This window comes from Neopelma chrysocephalum, unplaced genomic scaffold, assembly GCF_003984885.1.
Source record: "Neopelma chrysocephalum unplaced genomic scaffold, ASM398488v2 Primary Assembly neopelma1_345, whole genome shotgun sequence".
In the NCBI taxonomy this organism is placed as follows: domain Eukaryota; kingdom Metazoa; phylum Chordata; class Aves; order Passeriformes; family Pipridae; genus Neopelma; species Neopelma chrysocephalum.
The window spans coordinates 790,102-811,860 of record NW_020898009.1 but is presented as its reverse complement, the minus strand read 5'-3'; the positions used below and the strand labels follow the sequence as shown (position 1 = coordinate 811,860).

Genomic DNA, 21,759 nt, shown 5'->3' with positions numbered 1-21,759 from the left:
AAACGGGAAGTGGGTGCAGCAGGGATGGAAAAAAAGCCTCCAGACACTTGCTGGGGGAGAATTAGCCCTTGAGTGGGGCTGTGTTGAAGGGCAGGAGCATTTCTGGGATGGGGGCTCACGTGCCTTGGGTGATGGGCTGGGAGAAATACACCCCAGAGCTGAGGGTGGGAGGTGCCTGTTCAGCCTGGCTTCACCTCCTCATGGTTCAAATGGCAAGCAAGGCTGCCCCTTCTCCATCCCCATCCTCCCTTCTCCATCCCCATCCTCCCTTCTCCATTCCTCCCTTCTCCATCCCCGTCCTCCCATCTCCATTCTTCCTTTCTCCATCTCCATCCTCCCTTCTCCATCCCTGTCCTCCCTTCTCCATCCCCTGTCCTCACTGCTCCATCCCTATCCTCCCTTCTCTATTTCCAGAGTCCCTTCTCTATCTCCATCCTCCCCTTCTTCATCCCCATCCTCTCTTTCTCCATTCCCACCCTCTCCTCTCTCCCCAGCCTCATCTTCTGCCTCCCCAGACCCTCCTTATCCATCCTCAGCCTCTCCTGCTCTCTCTCCATCTTCCCCCTTCTCCTTTCTCCATCCCCAGCCTCCCTTCCTCAACCTCCAGCCTCTCCTTCTCTCTCCCCAGCTTCCTCTTCCTCCCTCCCCATCTTCCCCTTCTCCCTTCCCAGCCTCCCCTTCTCAATTCCCAGTCTCCCCTTCTCCACCCCGGCCTTCCTTTCTCCACCCCCATCGTTTCTCCCTCCCCAGCCTCCCCTTCTCGATCCCCTATCTCCCCTTCTCCATCTCCATCCTTTCTCCACCCCCAGCCTCCCCTTCTCCATCTTCATCTCCATCCTTTCTCTGTCCCCAACCTCTCCTTATCCATCCCCAGCCTCCCACTTCCTTCTGCTCTCCCTGTGCTTGGGAAGAGCTCACAAGTCTTGTCAGTGCTGCCATGGGCTTGACTTGGCTCCGTAAATCCCATCCCACAGAACTCTGTGCCCTGGGCCCAGAGGGCACATCCCTCTGCTGCAAAGCCTGGAGCCAGGAGCAGAAGGAGGGGAAGCTCCACCATCTCCTCTTCATGCCCAAGTCCAGGTTATGTGGAATCTAAAACCAACTGTCTGAGAACACAGAGCTGATTTCTCACCCTGAATCAGGAGGACACAGGGCAGGGAACATGACCCAGTTATTTGATGGCAGCGTTTAATGTTTCCCCTGCAAGGCAGACAGAGCCAGCTCAGCTTCCTCTCCCTCCCTCTTCCCAGCCAGGCCGGGCTGGCCCAACGCCTTCCCGGGGCTTAAGAGCTCATGGGCCTGGGATGGAGGGGAAAATGTGACTGTGCAGCCTCCCCAGGAGCCCAGATGTGCTGCTGATTCATCCCAGAATTGCGTAAGCCCCGGGAGTGGGAGCGAGACACGCTCGCAGCAGCTCCAGCCGGGAAGCAGCTGCTTCCTCCTTGTAATGCCCCGGGACCACCTCACACACGTGGCAGGGGAGGACCCCCCTTGCTCAGACCAGGGCAGGGGGCTCAAAACCTGCAGCAGCAAGAGGTGAAGGACCTGGAAAAGACATCAGCTCCACGCTATGGCTGGTGGGAAGCAGGTGAGCAGATCCAGGAGCGCTCAAAAAGCACGACCAGAGGTGGCCAGAGCCACCCTCCCGTCTCCCTGCTGGAAATCCAGGGGGGTGTTTGGGCAGCCTGAGTGACCCTCACACAGGGGCAAGTCCCAGTGGGATGCTTCCTGCGCTCCTCCACGTAATGGTGTGGATATAATTTGATTATCCCTTCCTTGGTGTTTAGCATCACAAAGGGAAGAGCCGCCTCCAAGCTGAGCCCTTGGAGCCACCTCTGTGAGACTGGTCTGGGGGAAGAAGGGTCTGAACCTGGGCTGGAGAAGGTGCAGAAGGATGGCTTTAAAATACCCTGTGTCAGCCTGTTGCTGTCTTCCCAGTTCCTGGCTGTGCCTGTGTTGGGAGTAAATCCAACTGCCAAAGGCACCTGAGAGGTCCTTGTTCCATGGCCACAGTCACAAAGATCACAAAACCTTTTAGGATTTGTTTTGAAGGACTCACTTGCCTTGGCCTGAGCTCCTGGAGCTCCCCTTGCTTCATCCCATGGTCAAACAGGGAAACACTGTGCATGGAAAGACTTGGGAAGCTCCCAGCTGTATTTCCTGGCGTGGGGATCAACCCAAACCCCTGTGAAGGTGTGCAAAACCTTTCCAGCCCATCCATTCCCCCATGAAGAGGAGCCTGGAGAAGTGTTGATTGAATTGGCATTGCCTGGGTGTGAAATAGTGTCTGCCAGAGCTCCAGGAGGGTTTGGACAACGCTCTGAGGGACAGGATGGGATTGTTGGGGTGTCTGGGCAGGGCCAGGAATTGGACTGGATGATCCTGGTGGGTCCCTTCCAGCCCAGGATATTCTGTGACTCTATGACTCTCCCAGCAGCAAACAGGATGCAAAGCCCAGGTACTGCTTGAAAACTCATGGAAATTCATTTGCTTTCCAGTAAAAACACAGGCATCAGCAAAAAATACCCGGGTAGTCTTCTACCAGAGCTTCTACACAGTCACCCTGCAGAGCGAGGAGGTTTTACTGAGGTCCCAAAACTCCTGACCTGGTTTAGCAAGAGCAAACCACAAGCAAAAGCTGGGGTTTAGCAGGTGGGATTTCAACAGAAAATGCGTGTGTGTGTATCTGGTGGATGTGTTTGCACATCTATAACACAGCAGAGGTTTTAGAGGAGAATACTGCATGAAGCAAGAGCAGGACATGTTATTTTTTACCAAAACAGCATGTTATTTTTTATCAAAGAGGAGCCAGAAAACAGCCAGTACCTGTTAAAGGACTTCAGTGTCTCTTGGAGGGCCATTTCCACACTCAGCCTGAGCTGCCACCTGCCTCTGTCTGCAAGCTGGGGACTTTGGATTCCTCAGGCTGGTGGTTATGAGGATGAGCAAGACCTTGGCCAACCCTTTGAGGAGGCCAGTGGCCATCCCAAGGGCAGCAGGTCCCAAATCAGAGTCACCATGAAAAGAAGCCATGAAAATGTTGAATCTGGTCCCATCCAGAGGGGGGGAAAAAAACAAACCTTCAGTGTCAGAAGTGGTGGGTGTGCAGGTGGAGAAAGGGGTGGTGGAGCCAGTTGCATCCTCCTGGGGATGCTGGGAGTGGTGGGAGGCTTTTTCTTGCAATGGGAGTCAAGGAAATGGTTCAGTGAGTCACCCAGGACCCAGAGCAGCGTTTGGCTAAGCCGGGGTTTAGCACGATTATAAGCGGCTTTGGGAGCAGAGAACACACACAAAAAAAGTCAGGAAAGAAAAACAAACAGTGTCAGTGGTTATGTAAGGGATCAGAGAGCTGCTGAAGTGTCAGCTGGATGCCACGTGCTCCCTGGGGTCTTCCACCCTCCCCCTGGGAATTTGTGGACAGGCTTTGGTTCATCCTTATCACAACTTGTTGAGAATTTGGGGGGAAGACTTGGAGAGGAGTGAAAGAAGGTTCAAAGAGAAGTGAGGGCTCCTGTTGAAGGGGGGATAGAGGAGGATTTGAGTAGAGCTGCAAAATTAAAGGTGGCTGGAGAGAGGACATGGGACAAGTCCTCTCTGTCCCCCCTGAGCTGGGGACAAGTGAACCACCCAGTGACACTTGCATAGGGCAGGTCAGACAGAACAGGGAGTTGCTCCCATCACAGGGACAGTCAGACGTGGAATTATTGCTGCAGGATGTTGCAAGTATAAAATGTTTACATGGATCCCAAAATTTTAGCACCTGATCATCCCAAAAAAGGCTCTTCCAGACCAAGATCCCACCTCTCTGGTGGTGGAGGAAGAGTGACTTTTTACTTGGCCAAGTAGTGATAGGAAAATGGGGAATGGCTTCCCACTGATAGAGGGTAGGGGTAGATGGAATATTGGGAAGAAATTGTTGGCTGTGAGGCCCTGGCACAGGTTGCCCAGAGAAGCTGTGGCTGCCCCTGGATCCCTGGAAGTGTCCAAGGCCAGGTTGGACAGGGCTTGGAACAACCTGGGCTAGTGGAAGGTGTCCCTGCCCATGGCAGGGGGTTGGAACAGGATGGTCTTTCAGGTCTTTTCCAATTCAAACCACTCCATGGTTCTATGATCATTCTACGATTCTTCCTTAGGAATTCTTTGAATTTGAATTTGCTGGAGTCTGGGAGGAAATGACTCCTCATTGACTGGGTTTTTTTGCCCCCTTCCCTGCTCTCAGGGGTAGGACACTGTGCTGGACAGACCATGAGCTGGAGAGTCCATAGGATGGATGGTCTATAGGATGAACAGACCATCGGTCTGCCCCAGTGTGTCCACTCTTCCAGGACACAGAGGGCACGTGCTGTGTTGAGATTTGAGCCCGTTTTTTGGGTAAAGTTCTGCCAGGCTGTGAGCAGAGTTCACTGAAAGCAGCCAGAACACCGTGTTCTGCAGCCTCTCACACAGCCCTGCTCCAGGAGAGACATCCTGAGCCTGCCCTCTGTGCTTCCTGCTTTATTTTTTCCTTTTCTTTTTTCCCCCTGTACTTCTCTTAAACAGATTATTCCCTCCAGCTGGAAAGTTTGTGCAACCCTCAGTTGCACCAGAGCCCTGTTTGGGTTGGCAGCACAGCAGGGCAGCAAGGAGCACCCTGAGTTATCCAGAACACTGGCTTTGCAGTGACACCCAGAAACACAAGAAGGATGGAGAGAAATTAGGGAATCTGTGAGGAAACCCAGCACAGCTGGACCAGGAAACACCCCTGGCTTCCCTGTGCTGACTCCACCCCTGGGCTGCAAGTGCTGTCTCTTAATTACACACAGAGGTGATAAATAAGATGAGATTTATGGGTTTTTTTGCCCTCTGGCCCATAATCTTCCTTCCTAAAAGGGAAATACTTGATGTCATGATTTCAGGAGGTTTGGCATCAAGAAATCAGGGAGCCATCACCTTTTATAGGAGGTGGAGAGCAGAGACTTGGTCGTGTGTGGTCACTGGAGAGTCTGTAAGGCCCCAAGGAGAGAAAATGGAGCATCTCTGCTATGAGGAAAGGCTGAGAGAATTGGGATTGTTCAGCCTGGAGAAGAGAAGGCTCCAGGGAAACCTGAGAGCCCCTTCCAGTGCCCAAAGGGGCGCCAAGAGAGATGGAGAGGGATTTTGGACATGGGCATGGAGTGACAGGAAAAGGCTTTAAACTGCCAGAGAGTAGGATTAGATGGGATATTGGGAAGGAATTCTTCCCTGTGAGGGTGGTGAGACAGAAACAGATCCCTGGAACCAAGGGGAGCTGCCTTTAGGCCTTGGGGTGTTGGTGGGTGAGAGGCTGGACCTGCCTCAGCCCAGAAACCTCCTGGGCTGATCCCCCAGTGTGGGCAGCAGGGCAGGGGGGATTCTGCCCCTCTGCCCCTGTCTCAGCTGAGACCCCCCTGCAGAGCTGCTCCAGCCCTGGGAACAACAGCACAAGGACGTGGAGCTGCTGCAGAGAGTCCAGAGGAGGCCCCAGAGATGCTGCCAGGGCTGGAGCCCCTCTGCTCTGGAGCCAGGCTGGGAGAGCTGGGGGGGTTCCCCTGGAGAAGAGAAGGCTCCAGGAAGAGCTGAGAGCCCCTTGCAGGGCCTAAAGGGGCTCCAGGAGAGCTGGAGAGGGACTGGGGACAAGGCATGGAGGGACAGGACAAAGGGGAATGGCTTCACACTGCCAGAGGGCAGGGATAGATGGGATATTGGGAAGGAATTGTTGTCTGTGAGAGTGGGGAGGCCCCGGTACAGCTTGGTCAGAGAAGCTGTGGCTGCCCCTGGATCCCTGGAAGTGTCCAAGGCCAGGTTGGATGGGGCTTGGAGCAACCTGGGCTGGTGGAAGGTGTCTCTGCCCATGGCAGGGGTTGGAACTGTGTGATATTCAAGGTCCCCTCCAACCCAAACCATTTTGTGATTTCATGATTCTAAAATGTTTTACCTTAATTTCCCCCTCAGGTCCCGCTCAGCACAGGTCAGGTTGTCCTGGGAAGGTCCCTCCCCAGGTCAGAGGAAGCCTTTGTCAGATCCTGACGTTCTCCTCTCCGTGCCTCAGTTTCCCCTGCTCTGGAATAGGGCAGAGACACACACGGTGTGTCCTGAAAAAATCTGCAAAACCAACTTGGATGGAATCCGATGGCGTTTGCTCCAAAGCAAAATAAATCCTTGGGAGGAGATGTTTGCTTTCCACGTGGAGTTTCTGGTTGTCATTAAAGCAGAGCCAAAAAAGCCTCTTTCAGACAAGGCTGTGAGGAAAGATTTTCACTTCTGCAGCCTAAACAGGAAGGTTTGTGTCCTGAAGCTTCCTAAGACCTGCCAGGCCTGTTATGCTCTCCAGGACCACTTTGCCTCCAGTGTTCCTGTCTGGTCCTGTTGTGCTCCCCAAATTCCACCCTTTGCTCCCACACTGCTGTTTGCTTCCCATGGAGAAGATGAGTTGTATCCACACTGCTGTCACATCCTCTCTCAGTTTTTCCCTTGAAAAGCTGGAAATACCGCCCTCATCCAAAGCTGTAAAACTCCTGGTTGAGCCACCCTTTCCCATCCACTCCCAGGGTGCACCACTCCTAGAAAAAAATGGGATGATACTGTCAAAAACCCACTGCTGAGGCAGTTTTGGTGAAGTATCAGCTTCAGCTCATTTGGGAAGGGTGGATGTCCATCCCAGGTTTCCTCAGATATCCAGATTTGTCTCATTTCCAAGCCTCCAGCTGCTTTGGTGTGTCTCATTCCTCATCCCCTTTTGCTGCTGTTTCCAGATCCCATTTTCATGTGGATGTTTCTCAAGACCTCCTGGATATTCCCATGCATGTTCTTGGCCTCGGTGCCCAGTGGGGATGAGGCAAATTCCTCCTGCCTTTTGTTTCCTGGAGGGAGGAAGGATCAGGAGTGGGAATTGAGCCCTGTTTGATGGAATGCAGGTGTAGCCCCCCAAAAAAGAGCCTCAGAGGAGCGAGTCAGGTGGTGACAACCAGCTCCTGGATGGGGAGAGGAGATGGGGGAGACGGTTCAGGCAGCAGAGATGCTCTCATGGATGGATTCATCCTTCCTGGAGCCTGTTGAGGAGGGATTTTATTGATGCCCAGAGCGACTTGGCTGTGTGTGTGTGTGGAGCTGGCACCATCCACCAGCACCTGGCCTGGGATGAAATCATCATCCTGTGGGGGGATGGGGGGGCTGATTCACTTCATCAGGAGTCCTAATTAGGCACAACAAGCTGCCTGATTAGGGCTCCTGTTTGGGGGAAAACACCCGGCTGCTGAGGGACCCCCGGAGCAGGGCGGGTGGAGGCAGAGGGAACCCCCACCCCTCCTTGCCAAATCCACCCTGGGTGGTGTGGCTGAGCCTGGGGAGCAACAGGACCATCACATCTGGTGGGACAGCTGACACTTCCCCTGGTGCTGTTTCCATGCCTTTCATGTGCAACCTCACCCATGTCCTTTTCTTCCCATCCCATCCCATCCCATCCCATCCCATCCCATCCCACTGCAGCCAGAGGGGGTTCAAGGAGCTCATTTTTTCACACCCTGGGTGTTGCTCACCAAAATCGAGAGTGATGCTTTCTGAGGTGTTTAACTGGCTGAAGACAGGCGCTGCTTGGTTTTTGATTATTTTTATCCCATTTCCCCAAGGAATCCAGGTTTCCCTCTCCATACCATTGCCGGGGTTGGGTGTCCTGAGCACAGCCTTTCCCTGGGGTCCTGTCTGTGGATGATGGGTAAAAGCTGAGGTGCTGAGTGATGGGTGATCACTGTCCTCCAACAGGCCTTGGACTCATCTTCCTACTTATGGTCATTGCAGGATGAGTTTTCCCAGGAAAACTAGAATGAACCCCCGAACTGTTGTCATAAAGGAAGTGTGAGGTAATGTAATGTCTTCACACTGCCAGAGGGCAGGGTTAGGTGGGATTTTGGGAAGGAATTCTTCCCTGTGAGGGTGGGGAGGCCCTGGCACAGGTTGCCCAGAGAAGCTGTGGCTGCCCCTGGATTCCTGGAAGTGTCCAAGGCCAGGTTGGATGGGGCTTGGAGCAACCTGGGCTATTGGAAGGGGTGGAACAATATGTTCTTTAATGTCCCTTCCAACTCAAACCATTCTAGGATTCTATGATTCCATGATTCTATGGGGTTTTGTCCAACAGCATCAGCCCCATCCTGAAATTAACTGGAGTCAATTCCCACTGCAATTTTATTAAAATACCCCTCAATATTCTGATACTGGGGGTGTGGATTTTTTTTTTTAATTTTTTTTTTTGCAGTTAAAGGCTTCCCTGCAATATTTGGCCTGTGTTGGAGCTGGCTCTGCTCATTCACATCCCCACCAGCATCTGGGATGTGCAGATGTGACCGAGCCTGTCTGGATTCAGGAGAGATGGGAATCTCTGCAGCCCGCTTGGCCAGTGAAATACTCGTGGGGTTCAGTGTGACCCCAGTCTGCCCTCACTTCCCATTAATTACAGCAGCATCACCAGCTGGCAGCACGTTCCCAGCCTGCTCCATGGACAGGTGTGCAGGGAAAGCACCGCTCCGAGGACCGAGGACCAGGAATATCCACTGCCGGAGGGAGCAGAGCATCACATCCCGGCAGGCAGGACACGGGGAGACCGGCAGCCCACCGGTTTCCATGACAACCGGTTCAGGTGTCACCGGTGGAGGGCTGCAGCTGGGGGTGCCTCCCGGGGAAGGGACCGGGGGACGGGGATGCTGCAGTGCCAGGGATTTGCGCTCGGAGCCGTGGGGAGACGGCGGCTCTGGCGCTGGAAATCTCCTCTGGCAAATGTCAGAGCGGAGCTGGGAATGGCCTTACACAGTGAGTTGTGCTTGGCTCAGCTCAGCCCTGAGTGAGCTCACGTCTCTGCACAGCCCAGGACACGGTGTGACAGCAGCCACGGGGCTGGGAGGGCACGGGGGATGTGCCGCCGGTGTCCTTCACACTGGGAAGGCTTCTGGCATCAACCGGGCCCCCAGTGTTGGCTCCAGCTCGCAGGTCCAGGCTGCCACCAGGAATGTGGGTCCTGGCAGGCTGCCTGAGCCTGGGCCAGAATGTTTTCCAAGCTGCTGACAATCCCAGACACTCTCCTAGGAAGGTGGAAGGGAGGAAGAGTGAAGCGGCTCCAGCACAGCCTTTGTTTTGACCTGAGGTCCTTCTCTGTCCCCCTCGGCCTCTCTTGGATCTGCCCTGCCAACATCCCATCCTGACCTGCTGCCAGAGATGCGGAAAGATCCCTCCTCTACCTGAGGAACCTCTTGGTCTCTGTGGTGGCACAGGTCATTCCCCTCCTGATGGGTCCCTGTCCTCTGGATGTTAAAAAATAAAGTTTTATTTAAAGCTCTGAGCTGTTGGGAGGGGAATGAGCTGTGGGAGCCCAGCTGACTCCTCCTGGTGTAGGGCTTTTTCCTCATAGGAGGTGTATGTGCACCTTAAGAACAGGCCAGCTTCAATATCCAGAGTTGGAGAGGAGGGACGTGGTTCCCAGCAGCCAGTGTTTAGTCTCACAGAGGAAAGAAAACTCCTTGTCCTCCCTTCTTCTGGCCTGGGCTTGGTACAGATGCCATCAAACCCACGATCTGATGTTCCCTGAGCTGCAGGTAACTCTGCCCGTTGGCTGGGAGAACAACAGGACTCCTTGCACGAGTCAAATCCTCTGGAGAAGGTCTCTCTGCCATGTTTCTGCCACGTCCAAGCTCATTGTCTGGACTGGGCACAGGGGGCTGGGCTTGGGAGGAAGGTTGGAGAAGTGAACCCTAATCCCTGTGGTCCACAAAGGATGGAGACCTTGGTCCTTGCTGCAGATGATCCCTTGGTGTGTGAAATGAGGAGTGACCCCCCACATCCTCACTGCACAACTGCACGGGATTTTTCTGGTGTGTGTCTCTGTCTTGGGATTTTTCCTTTTTCTGTTCTTTCTTGGGTGGATTTTAAGAACAGGATCTTGTTCCTTGGAAGTGGCTGGGCTGACCTGGGTGTTTGTGCTCCTCACAGATCAGAAATGAAGCTCAGGCTGCTTTGGACAGCAGGGTGGACTATTTTCCTGGTATAATCAACCTTCTAGCAGAGGATATCAATGCCCTTTGCAAGCATCATTTTCTGCTGTCTGCCCAAGCAGTTTATTTTGTATTCCAGCTTTATCCTATTCTATTTAAATTTACCCAAAATATCTTGGTATGCTGGTGAGTGGCAGCTCTCCAGGATGAGTGTGCATGTGAATAAACTCCTGCTAACTTACAGAATCCCTCCTGCCAGTCAGGCAAATAATGGTGGCAGGGAAAATCAGGAAATGAAAAAAGGATGACAAAGACATGCAGCATCTCTGGGAATGACCAAAGAGGAGAGCTGACCTGTGCCAAGTGCCTCACGTGTCATGAGGACACTGAGACGAGATGTGCTCCTGTGGTTGGGCAGGGATGTGGGAATGGCTTCAGTTTTTATCCAATTCCCAAGGCAGAGGATGACATGATGGTTTTCAGTGGGTTTGGTGGGGGATAAGGACCAGTTTCCCAAGGGCTGTGTTTGACAGGTCCCCCTCCATTCCAGCTCAACCCTGGGCTCACACTCCCTGCTGAGGATTGACTGGGGCAGTGCTGGTCTCCAGCTCAGCCACAGCCAGGCCCTGCCTGGCCACGGATCCTTCAGCTCTGCAATGAGCTGGCCTTGGACCTGCCTCACCACCACCTCACCTGCTGATCTGGCCTCCTGGATGAGCATGGCTCTCATCTATGGGCCTTTCCTGCTCTCCTTGACCTGGTCCTGTGGAGCTGGACAAGCACTGGTGATGTCCCTGCCCTGCCTCTGCGCCTTCCCACTCCTCTCCTGGCTCTCCATCCCTTGGGAACACGGCCTGGGACAGTGCCCCTCACACACTGTTGAGCTGGCAAAAGCTGCAGCCCATCAGAGCTGCTCAAATCACAAAATGAAATGAGTCCGGATCTGTCCAGTGCTTGGACGAGAAATTTCCAAAGGAAAAAATGGGTGTAATCCTTCCAGAGAAGGAACCTGATACTGCACAGGAGCAGGAGCCATCTGGCAGGTCCCCAAGGATCCTGATGGCCTGATGATGATGATAATGATGATGTGTGTTTTTCTATAGAGCTGTATCTGCTGTGTCAGTCCATGCCTGGGATGTGAAACCGCAGCAGTTCATGGGCCAGGGCTGGAACAACACAAGGGAAATGCCTGGTTGTGCTGTGTCAGGGCCCAGCAGGGTGACATCAGCACGGTCAGCACCTCTTGCTGGAGCTGAGTCCCAGAGGGAAAGATCCAGCAACTGGAGAGCAGCCCTGGGACAGGATCAGCATCACTCCTGCTCCCTGTCGGGAGGAGAGGGATGAACCAGCTCCAGGGCTCAGCCTGTGAGTCAACATGGAGAACAAGTTGGGGGGGCTGGGTTATCCACCCCAGGGCTGAGGGGAATAACTTTGGAATCACAGAATCACGGAATGGTTTGGGTTGGAAGGGACCTTAAAGACCATGTCATTGCACCCCATTGCCATGGGGAGGGACACCTTCCACTAGACCAGGCCTTGGACACTTCCAGGGATCAGTCTGGGAAAGCATCAGTCTGGGCAGCCAAATGTAAATTATTAGGACAACAAAGCAGCCTTGAAACATTGATACAACCCCCTATCCAAACAGTGCCCTTGTGCTCCTTGAACAGGACTTTGAGCCATTGCCCTGACTCCAAGTAACAACAGCATGTTGGTGCCAAAAGTGGGAATGGCTTCCCACTGCCAGAGGGCAGGGTCAGATGGGATATTGGGAAGGAATTCTTCCCTGTGAGGGAGGTGAGGCCCTGGCACAGGTTGCCCAGAGGAGCTGTGGCTGCCCCTGGATCCCTGGAAGTGTCCAAGGCCAGGTTGGACAGGGCTTGGAGCAACCTGGTCTAGTGGAAGGTGTCCCTGTCCATTGCAGGGGTGGAATGAGATGGTCCCTTCCACCCTAAATTCTATGATGGTAGGAAAACCTGTAGCTTCCCAGCACAGATCAGAGCTGTGCCCCAGAGCTCTGCTCATGATCTGCTCAGAACTCACCCTGGTGTGAGTGGCATCAGCCACAGACAGAGGGACACAACCCCAGTGACAACTCAACCGTGTGTGGCGCCTGACTGCGAAAACTTCCCCGTGCAAACAACCAGCAGCAGCCCCGGTGATTTCCCTGCTGCAGGAGCTCCATCCTGTTCACACCAGCACAGGCTGATCAGCTCCTAGCGCTGCTCCTGCCACATCCTGCCCATGGATCACACCACGTGTGCTGAGCAGCTTAGTCTGGGTGGCAGCACAAGGAGCCGAGAGGGGGCAGCCGGCTTTCCAAACATTTAGGAGCAACACTTCAGGAGCAGCAGGATCTAAGCCCACAAGCATTTCCCTGCTCTGGCTGCTCCCTGCCCGTGGTTGTTACACTCAGTTGATGCTGCTGCGAAGGTTTTGCTGCCAATGCTGCAATTTTCAGTACATCCAGGAGCTGTGTAATTTTTCCAGTAGCTTTTCCATCCTGCTAAAAGAAGTAAAACTCAGCAACCTGTTAATTCAACAGCAACACCTGTGTTGTCACCTCAGTGATGCCACCAGGATGCCGGCCCAGAGGCAGAGTGGCAGGTGACCTCCTCCAACCTTTCCCTGGCCCTGGGAAGCCGGGAGAGGGGTTGTTTGCCGGGATGTGATGGTTTTCCCTAACCTTGCGGTCGCCCTCCAAGCTCTGGGGGATGCTTCGCTCCCGTTGCCATAGAAATGCTGCGCGGGTGGGGGGATGCGAGATCTGCTGCTGCCACCTCCTGGAGGAGGCCTGGATGGCGTGAGGGGGGTTAGGAAGAGCAAAGGCAGGTCGGAGATGCTTCAGGCAGAGCTCAGCCCATATCTGGGCAGGTACATCGGGACGATGTCGTTTGGACCCCGGCAGGGCTCACCTGGGGCCACCTCTTAGGGCCACCCTGAATCGCGGGGTTCTGCCAAATAAACGGTAATGATGCAAATGACCCTGAATCATCAAATTATTTAGGTTGGAAAAGCCCTCCACGACCATTTAGTCCAACCATTCCCCAGCACTGCCAAGGCCACCACTGACCCATGTCCCCAAGTGCCACATCCACATGGCTTTTAAATCCCTCCAGGGATGGGGACTCCACCACTGCCCTGGGCAGCTGTGCCAGGGATGGACAACCCTTTCCAGGAAGAAATTTTCCCCAATATCCAACCTGACCCTCCTCTGGCAAAGCTGGAGGCCATTCCCTCTCCTCCTGTCCCTTGTTCCCTGGGAGCAGAGCCCGACCCCCCCCCAGCTCCCCCCTCCTGTCAGGGAGTTGCAGAGCCAGAAGGTCCCCCCTGAGCCTCCTTTTCTCCAGGCTGAGCCCCCCCAGCTCCCTCAGCTGCTTCTGCTGCTCCAGCCCCTTCCCCAGCTCCGTTCCTTTCCCTGGACACGCTCCAGCCCCTCGGTGTCTCTCCTGTCTGAGGATCCCAGAAGTGCCCCCAGGGCTGGAGGTGCCTCAGCAGAGCCAGCACAGGGACGGGCACTGCCCTGGGGCTGGGACACACCAGGGCTGGGAAAAACCAGGATCATGCCCAAACCTGCCCAAGTCATATTTTGGCCCCAGTAGCTTCACTCTAGGGAACTTTGGGCATGTCTTCTGCTGGTCTGGGCTCCCTGGTAGGACCCTGAAGGGTTGGTGAGATCAGCTCAAGGATGGAGAGTGGCTCGGAGGTGGCTGCTCTTGGAAGAAAGTGCCTTGAAGGAGTTAATCCCGTCCTTAGTGCACTGATGGAAGAGGCAGCACAGGATGCAGATGGGAGGGGATGGGTGTGAGGTTTCTCTGTGTGTGTGGAGGCACCACAATGAACGTGGGACGTGTTAGAGCTGCAGCTGAAATGTTGTTTCTCAGGGTTATGACCAAGAGCTGCAGCTTTGCTGCACTTTCCCATATATTCTCATCTCTCCTGTCAGCAGCTCTCCCAGGGAACAGGGACCCCAGCACACGAGGCTGACTGCTGCTTCCATCAGGATGGAAACCTTGGCTGTGGATGGCTCCTGGTTGTGAAGGTGACATGAGACACCTGCCAGAGAGCCATTGTGGGGCAGGTGATGGGAGACACAGCCTGGATCCCTGTAACTCGGCCCACCCTGGGGGTTTTGCACTGGAACAGATGAGAGATGTTCGGATTATTGGTGCTGCCAGCACAGCTCCAGCTCCAGCAGCACCTCCTGCAGTCACTGTCCCATCACAGCCTTCTCCTTGCTCAGAGCTTTCCCCCCACGATCCCACTGATCCCTCTCAGCCATCCAAGCCCTGCCCTTCCCACAGAGCTCATGCAAAGTGGGAGAAGCTCACACACAGCATTCCAGAGGGGCATCTTCCTAGCAGGGGGATAGGGAACTAAAAAAAACCCACACAAATGTCCCCCAGCTCTTCTGGTGTGGGACACTGTCCACAGAACCAGGACACCATGTCCTGCTCCGTGACTGCAGCGCCTGCTCCTGATTCCAGAGTCCCCTGCCAGGCTGGAATGAGGCCATCCCTGTGCTCTGTCCTATGACCTTAATTTGATGCTGGCAGGAATTGTCCTCTGAGGCAAACCAGAAATCTCCGAGACAAGTCAGAAATCATCTGCAGTGCCCCTGGATCCACCTGGCCAGGAGGTGTTTTAGGAGGTGAGATGCCCATCCCTCCAACACTTCCCATCCCATTTGTGTGATCCTCCCTGCAACCACTCTGACCCTGCTTTTAGGTCAACTTAGACAAATTTCAGGCCATTAAAATGGCCTGAAAGAGAGGCCAAAGGGAATTGCGTCTCTCTGCATGCCACAGAAAGGGAATTGTGTCTCCCTCCATCCCACAGTGCAGGTCTGCACAGGACCTGTGGGGTTTAGGGATAACCAGATCAGCTGGATAAACTCTGTGCTGAAGATGCCCAAAGTTCAGGTTCAGCTGTAAAAGCCTCCCTGTGTCTGTTCTCTGACCTCCAGGGTGGGCAGTTGTGCATCTTGGCCATCACCTCTGCATCCTTCCTTTGCCTAAGAAAGCCCCTGAATTCCCCTGGTCCCATCTTTCCACTGGCACCAGAGTTGAGGAGGGATTGTCCACCTCATCAGCTGGCTGGGAGCACAGGGAGCAGCTGAGCTGTGTGTCCCTGCCCCAGGGGGGTGGGTTTGGATCCCATCCTCTGGGTACTTCCATTGTCCATCTCTCCCTGTGGGATTCCTGAGACCAGGGCGTGGGTTCAGGCTCTGAAAGGTGGGAGCACGACTCTTATCCACAGGGAGCCATGAATGATCTACCTCCAAACCTGAGTATTCCCTGGAGCTCCTCTGAGGGGCTGCTTTTCCTCACAGCCTTCCCTCTGTGGATGGGGCAGGCCAGGCTGGCTGGCAGTGATTCTGTCCTGACATGATGTGCAAGCTCAGCAATTTGGGAACATCCAACAGCTGCACAGGCACTTCCTGAAGGAGAGAAGCCACATCAGAGGGGCTTGTCCGGTGTCAGAAAGGGAAGTGCAGATCTTTGACTCAAAAAGGGGACATGAACTGGGTTACTGGTCAGCAAATGAACCTGGAGCTGTTCCTCTCTCACCACCAAATGAGCTCATCCTGGCACAAGAAGCCTTTTCAAGGGTGAAGAATCACAGAATGGTTTGGGTTGGGAGGGACCTTAAAGATCATCTCTTTCCAACCCCCTGCCATGGGCAGGGACACCTTCCACTAGACCAGGTTGCTCCAAGCCCTGTCCAACCTGGCCTGGAACACCAGGAGAGGTGAAGAAGGCCAAGCTCAGCCTGTCCCAGGTGGGCTGGGAAGGGCTGGGGCACCACTGGTGTGGGGGCTTGTCCCAGGCCAGCTGAGAACCCTCCAAAAATGATCCCCCTCAGCAGCTTGGCTGATGCCACTCTTTGTAAGAAAGACTTGTCTCCAGAGACAGAAAGTGCCACGTTTGGTGACTCCAGATATATCCAGAGATCATAAAATGTTCCTTTGTCTTTAGGGCAGGAAGGAGATTTCCCCCATTCCTTTGTTTTATTCGAGCTTCACTTTTTTTTTTTTTATCTCAGAGAAGATAAAAAGAATTAAAGTCCCATCCCTACAGTGCTGCAGGCACAAAACTTCCCTGGATATGGGCTCTTCTGCAGGGATCCCTGCAGCCACAGATTGGCATTAATGATCTCGATTTGCTTTTGGGATTAAAAAGAAAGAAATCTGTGAATGCAGACTGTGGCTGTTCCTGTGCAGAGGGGAATGTTGCAGCTTCGTGATTCAATGCCATCTTGTGATATTTAGCATTTTCCTAAAAGGATGAACATACAATATGAATTAAAAAAGAACCCCAAACAACAAGAAAAAACCCCAAGTCTGTTCCTAGTATCCATAGTTACAGAGAAAACCTGGAAACCCTGAGGCTGATGGGCTCTAAAATTTGTACCACAAAGAAATAAAATGAAAAGCTGTGACATTTGTTGCTTTTACATTTATTTTTTTTAACCTGTAAATGCTTCACACAGACTAAATTTTTCAGCTGAAATAGAAGCTGGAGTTTTCCTTGATTAGATCCAACCTTGTGTGATCCGAACAGAAGGTTTTCAATCTAATTTTTTTTGGCCTTTGCCTTCAGGTGGAATGGCAAAATTAGGACAAGCTCACCCAAATGAGCCAGTAATTATTATTATTATTCCTTCCATGTACAGCCAGAGTACCTGGGAGCTCTTGTGCTACTTCAGAGGAAAAACATGGGGAAAAATGCTGCATAATGCATGGGAAAAGTTTAACAGAAAAGAGGGAATTTATTTTTTTAGAAGTCAAATAATACGGGGATGTTCCAGATTTTAAAAAATTATAGAAGTAAATTGGCCAAAGCAGCAGGAAGCAAAATATTGAGACCATTCTGCCTCTGACAGAGGGACAGTGGGTGTCCTTGCCCAAGGCTAACTGTGATGAGGGATTTGCACAGGGATCATCATCATCCCAAAGTGAGGAGCCCAAAATCTCCAGTGCTGCCCAGTATTTTATTGTCTTTACAATTTGACTGCCCTGTGTTTTGCTGCTGATTGAGCCAGACTGTGGTGGGTTAACCCCACCTGGCAGCTGAGCCCCACAGAGCCCTCACGGCCCGGGGTGGGATGAGGGAGGGAATCAGAGGGGGAAAAGGGGGAAAACTCATGGGTTGAGACCACAGAATCATGGAATGGGTTGGGTTGGAAGGGAGATGAAGGATCAGCTTGCTCCAAGCCCCTGCCATGGGCAGGGACACCTTCCACTAGCCCAGGTTGCTCCAAGCCCCATCCAACCTGGCCTTGGACACTTCCAGGGATCCAGTGGCAGCCACAGCTTCTCTGGGCAACCTGTGCCAGGGCCTCCCCACCCTCCCAGGGAAGAATTCCTTCCCAATACCCCATCTATCCCTGCCCTCTGTCAGCTTGAAGCCATCCCCCCTTGTCCTGTCACTCCAGGCCCTTGTCCAAAGTCCCTCTCCAGCTCTCTTGGAGCCCCTTTAGGCACTGGAAGGCTGGAGGGAGATAAAGAATAAAGACAGTTTAACACTTAAACCCTGGGGAAGGAGAAGAGGAGAGCACCCCAGTGCCCACAGATTGTTCCACCCCTCCACCAGCTCCCTCAGCCACCACCCTCACCCAGGACATTGGGGACAACCCCCAGCTCAGCCAGGACACACGAGGGTGTTCCCTAAATCAGCGCCAGCAGAGAAGGAATAGTTCTTCCCTCCCTTCCCTCTCTTTGGGATCTATGAAATGTGTGTTATCCCATGATTTATGAATTCTCTCAGTGAAGTAATTCTGGGGGCATAGCCCTGAATTTCTTCCCCCTCCACTTCCCCAGCACAGGTTTGAACTGCTTTGTTTTTAAACCATCCCAACAAATGGCCCCAAGCAATTGCATTCCAGGGTTCAAACTGCTTCCTTGGATTTTGTGAGAGGATTCCTAGAAAACACAAGATGCTCCTTAATAGAAAAATGCTGATATGATGCAACTGGGTGCAAAGAAGAGGAATGGGAATGGTGGCAGAGGATTAAGGCAGCAGAGCAGCTGCTGGCAGAGCTACACGGTCACATCTTACCCCAGCTGTGCCCATTTCTAACACAAATCTCTGCAATTCTTTCAATATTGTTGATTTTATTACAAGAACAGTTTAAGACAGAACAGCAAAATCTTGGCAAATTCAAGTAACTTTTAAAATGTAATAATGAGTCGATAATTAAGAGACTTTACAAGCCTCAAATGTCAAGGAAGCTCTTTGCTGGCTGTGGTTGTGCAACACTGAGGATGTGCTGGTCTCTCACACCAACATGTGGTGCTGCACTGTAACTCCACACTCCTGCACTCCCCCATCCAGCAGCAGTGCAGAGATTAAAAGGAAATATGTTTCCTTCCACTGCTTTATTGCTGTCTCATCCCACTGATAACGAGGCTTTTAGTCTACTCAAGTAATCTCTACGTTTGGCAGAAACAAAACCTCTTGCCCTCCCCAATTACTGTTTATCCACATAAATCCTGTTGATTTCAGAGAGGAGAGTTAACAAATTATTAAAAAAAAATAAATATACTTATGCAGGAAATACACTGACCCCTGCAGTTAATACATTAGTAATCATTTACTTGCAGCATTAATTGCATGACTCAGAGTGCCTCAAGTTTTTATTTAAAAACCCCCAAACATCCAGAACACAGAGGCCACAGGGTGGGGGTGTCTGAGGCCTTCAGACACTCTGAGCTGGCTCTGACTTCAAAGGATGAATCATCAGAATCTGGTTGGTATCAGCAGAACTGGCCTGCACAATAATTGAGGCCAGTTTAGCCTTTCCCTGGAGGGATTTCTGTCTCTTGGCTACAGGAAAATGATGCAGCTTGTCTGCAAGCAAACTTTTTATATTATTTAAACAAAGGAAAACATATTTAGATAGCAAAGGTTGTCTGAAACAGCCTCTGGAACTTTTAACAACAGAGCAACCACTCCTTCCAGAGTTTCAGGATATATTGCAGTGAGAACAAAGACACAGAGTATTTTCTTTTTACTCTGTCCTTCCAGTGTGGATACAGCAGATAAAACCTATTTTCTTGGTCTGTGTCCATCACTGCCACGAAGTTAAACAGCAGAGCAAGAATTCTGAGTGCAGTCAAACCTGAATCTGTTTGACACAGACATCAAAATCTGCAAACAATACAAAGTTTGGGTACAGTCACACGGGACTCACTGCCGAGGTAAAAATTACTGATATTCCTGGGCTACAGCTGCATCAGAGTGTTACACAGTCCCATCAGAGTGTTGGCAGCCTCTGCTGTACAATCAAATGTCTTATTTTATCCCACCTCTAACAGAGTGAAAAGCAAAACTTCTGAGAAGCCTTGCAGCTGATGCTTCAAAAGCCCATCCTACCTTCAAGCACCGCGAGCGGGACTAGAGAGGCTCTTGTTTGCTTTTAATTACGGGGTTTATTCATTCAGAGGTCAAACTCCTGCTGTGCTTTTCTTAGGCCACAGTTGGAGCAGCAGCTCTGCTGTCAGGCTGGAGGTTGATGAGGGAGTTGCTGGCCTGGGCCAGCTCGGCGATGGAGACTCGCCCTCGCTGTTTGATGAACTGCGCCACGGCCGCCATCTCCTCCGGGGTGATGTAGATGAACTTCCCTCTGTCATCAATCACACCTACGGGGGGGAAAGAAAGGGCCTTGCAGTCAGCACTTCCCCACAGACATCAGTCACTGCTTTGGGAAGGGACCTTCCAGCTGCTGAGGCAGCATTTCCTATCTGGGGCAGGCAGAGCAATGTGCCAGCAGTCAGTCAGGCTTTTATCTGCTGGCTGCTGCTGGGGCTCGGAGCGGGGCTGTGGCAGTGGCCAAGTGCCTCAGTGAGACCCTTTTTGTTCAAAGTAACACGTTCTTTTCACTGGGCACAGCTGGCTGGGAGTTCCACAGCTTCAGCTACATCGTTTTCCACAGGGACCACACAGTCCAACTCCTGGCCCTGCCCAGGACACCCCAACAATCCCACCCTGTCCCTCAGAGCGTTGTCCAAACCCTCCTGGAGCTCTGGCAGCCTCGGTGCTGTGCCCACTGCCCTGGGGAGCCTGGTCAGTGCCAACCACCCTCTGGGGGAAGAACCTTTTCCTGGTATCCAACCTAAACCTGCCCTGGCACAGCTCCAGCCGTTCCCTGGGACCTGTCCCTGCTCACAGAGAGCAGAGATCGGAGCTGCCCCTCGTGAGGAAGCTGCAGAACCTGATGAGCTCTGCCCTCAGCCTCCTCTTCTCCAGCTGACCAAGCCTCAGCTGTTCCTGATATGGATTCCCCTCTAGACCCTTCACCATCTTTGCAGCCCTCCCTTTTTGGTGCTGGTGTTCTGGGCCCGGGCAGCTGGTGGAGAAAGGCAGAGCAGGGAGATCCAGGAGGGGATTCAGAGCCCCTGTGGGGCCCAGCTCAGCCTTCAAAGCTTCCCCTCTGAAAGGGAATAAAGCTCAGTTTCCATATTTCAGTTGCTCCAACCAGACTGAGAATAGCTCTCTCTGTTCTTACACATTACACCAAGGTACAGCCTCCCTGGCATGACTTTTGGGACACAGACACAGCCAGGGCAGTTACACATCTTTATCCTTTAATTCCAAGCACTCTGAGGTCATTTGAACAGGTACCCACACGTACCTGCCAAGGCAGTTGTTCCCCAGCCATGACCACAGCCTCAGGTCACCAAATGTTTGTGCTGGCACCTTCCCCTGCTTCAGCCTCAGAAAGAACAAGACTGCCCAGCTCTAAACCAGACTTGTTCAGACAGAGAGCTCCCCACAGGCTCAGTCTCTGCTCACATTCCAACTTGGACCGTGTGGGTACGTGGCTGGGAACAAGCACTTCACTTGCTCCAGCACCCTGGAGTGCTCTGGGATGTTTGCTTCTCCCACAGCGTGCTGCATCCCAATCCTGGGCTTTAGCCACCAGGCTGGCAAAACCACCCCAAACTATCCCAGGGATCCTTTCAAATTCAGATTTCACAAGACCCCATTTGCAGCTGGCTGCTCAGCAACCCCCAAATGCCTTCAGCACATGGATAAATAAATAAAATATAGGTAAATATCAAGTTATCAACTTCTGCTAGGATCCTTAAAACAGGAATGACACTGGAAATCTCTCTCTGCCACAGGGAAGGCACATCCTGCACCACCACCTCTCATCCCCTCTGTGCCTTGGCTGTCACCTGTCAAAGTGCCATCTGCCATCAGGTCCTGGATCCTGTTAATTGCATCCTGTGCAGAAGAGAAAAAGGAACAACAAACTGATCAAAAGGCAGGCAAAAAAAACATTTCACAGGTTTAGATAAACTACAAACAGAGGTTTACATTTAATCCCTCAGTGTTAAGGACTTCAGGGAAGGACACCCATCACTATTCCCACACAGAGAGATGCAATAAGCCCTTTGGTCTTAGAATTTTCTGCATTTTGGGGTGTTCGAGCAACTTCACCACCCCAAAAGGAGATTTTAATTGCTGTTGCCTGGCTGTTTAAAGGAACAAGGGGTGGGAAAGGCTTTTCCCAGGGAAAGGCTGAGCAGTGCCACTGCAACAGGCAAGTTCCATGAAGCACACTGAGGATTCTCCAAAAATCTTGCTCAACACAGTTTTTTTATATCTTTTTTTATCTTTTCCTTCAAACCTCTTTTACCAATCCAAAGCAACAACCTGTTGAATCTATGGCTGGGTTAATTCTATATATAGTTCCACTACACGTTAAGTATCTAAGCCTTGGTTTCCACAGTTCTGCCTCTCTCCCTTTCCTGTGTTTTTGTAACTGCAGAGGCAAATTA

The 21,759-nt window shown here is 52.4% G+C and overlaps 1 protein-coding gene across 2 annotated transcripts in view; it reads right to left on the bottom strand.

The window, feature by feature from the left end:
* Window positions 1-18,070: 18,070 nt before the first annotated feature.
* DDRGK1 (DDRGK domain containing 1) overlaps window positions 18,071-21,759 on the bottom strand; it is a 40,279-nt gene continuing 36,590 nt past the window's right edge. For both annotated transcript variants that reach the window (XM_027705569.1, XM_027705568.1), the window contains exons 8-9: window positions 21,154-21,202; window positions 18,071-19,614 (exon numbers count right to left, since the gene is read on the bottom strand). In XM_027705569.1, coding sequence (XP_027561370.1) covers window positions 19,442-19,614; window positions 21,154-21,202 — 222 coding nt within the window. In that variant the 3' untranslated portion in view covers window positions 18,071-19,441. The remainder of the gene's footprint in view (window positions 19,615-21,153; window positions 21,203-21,759) is intronic.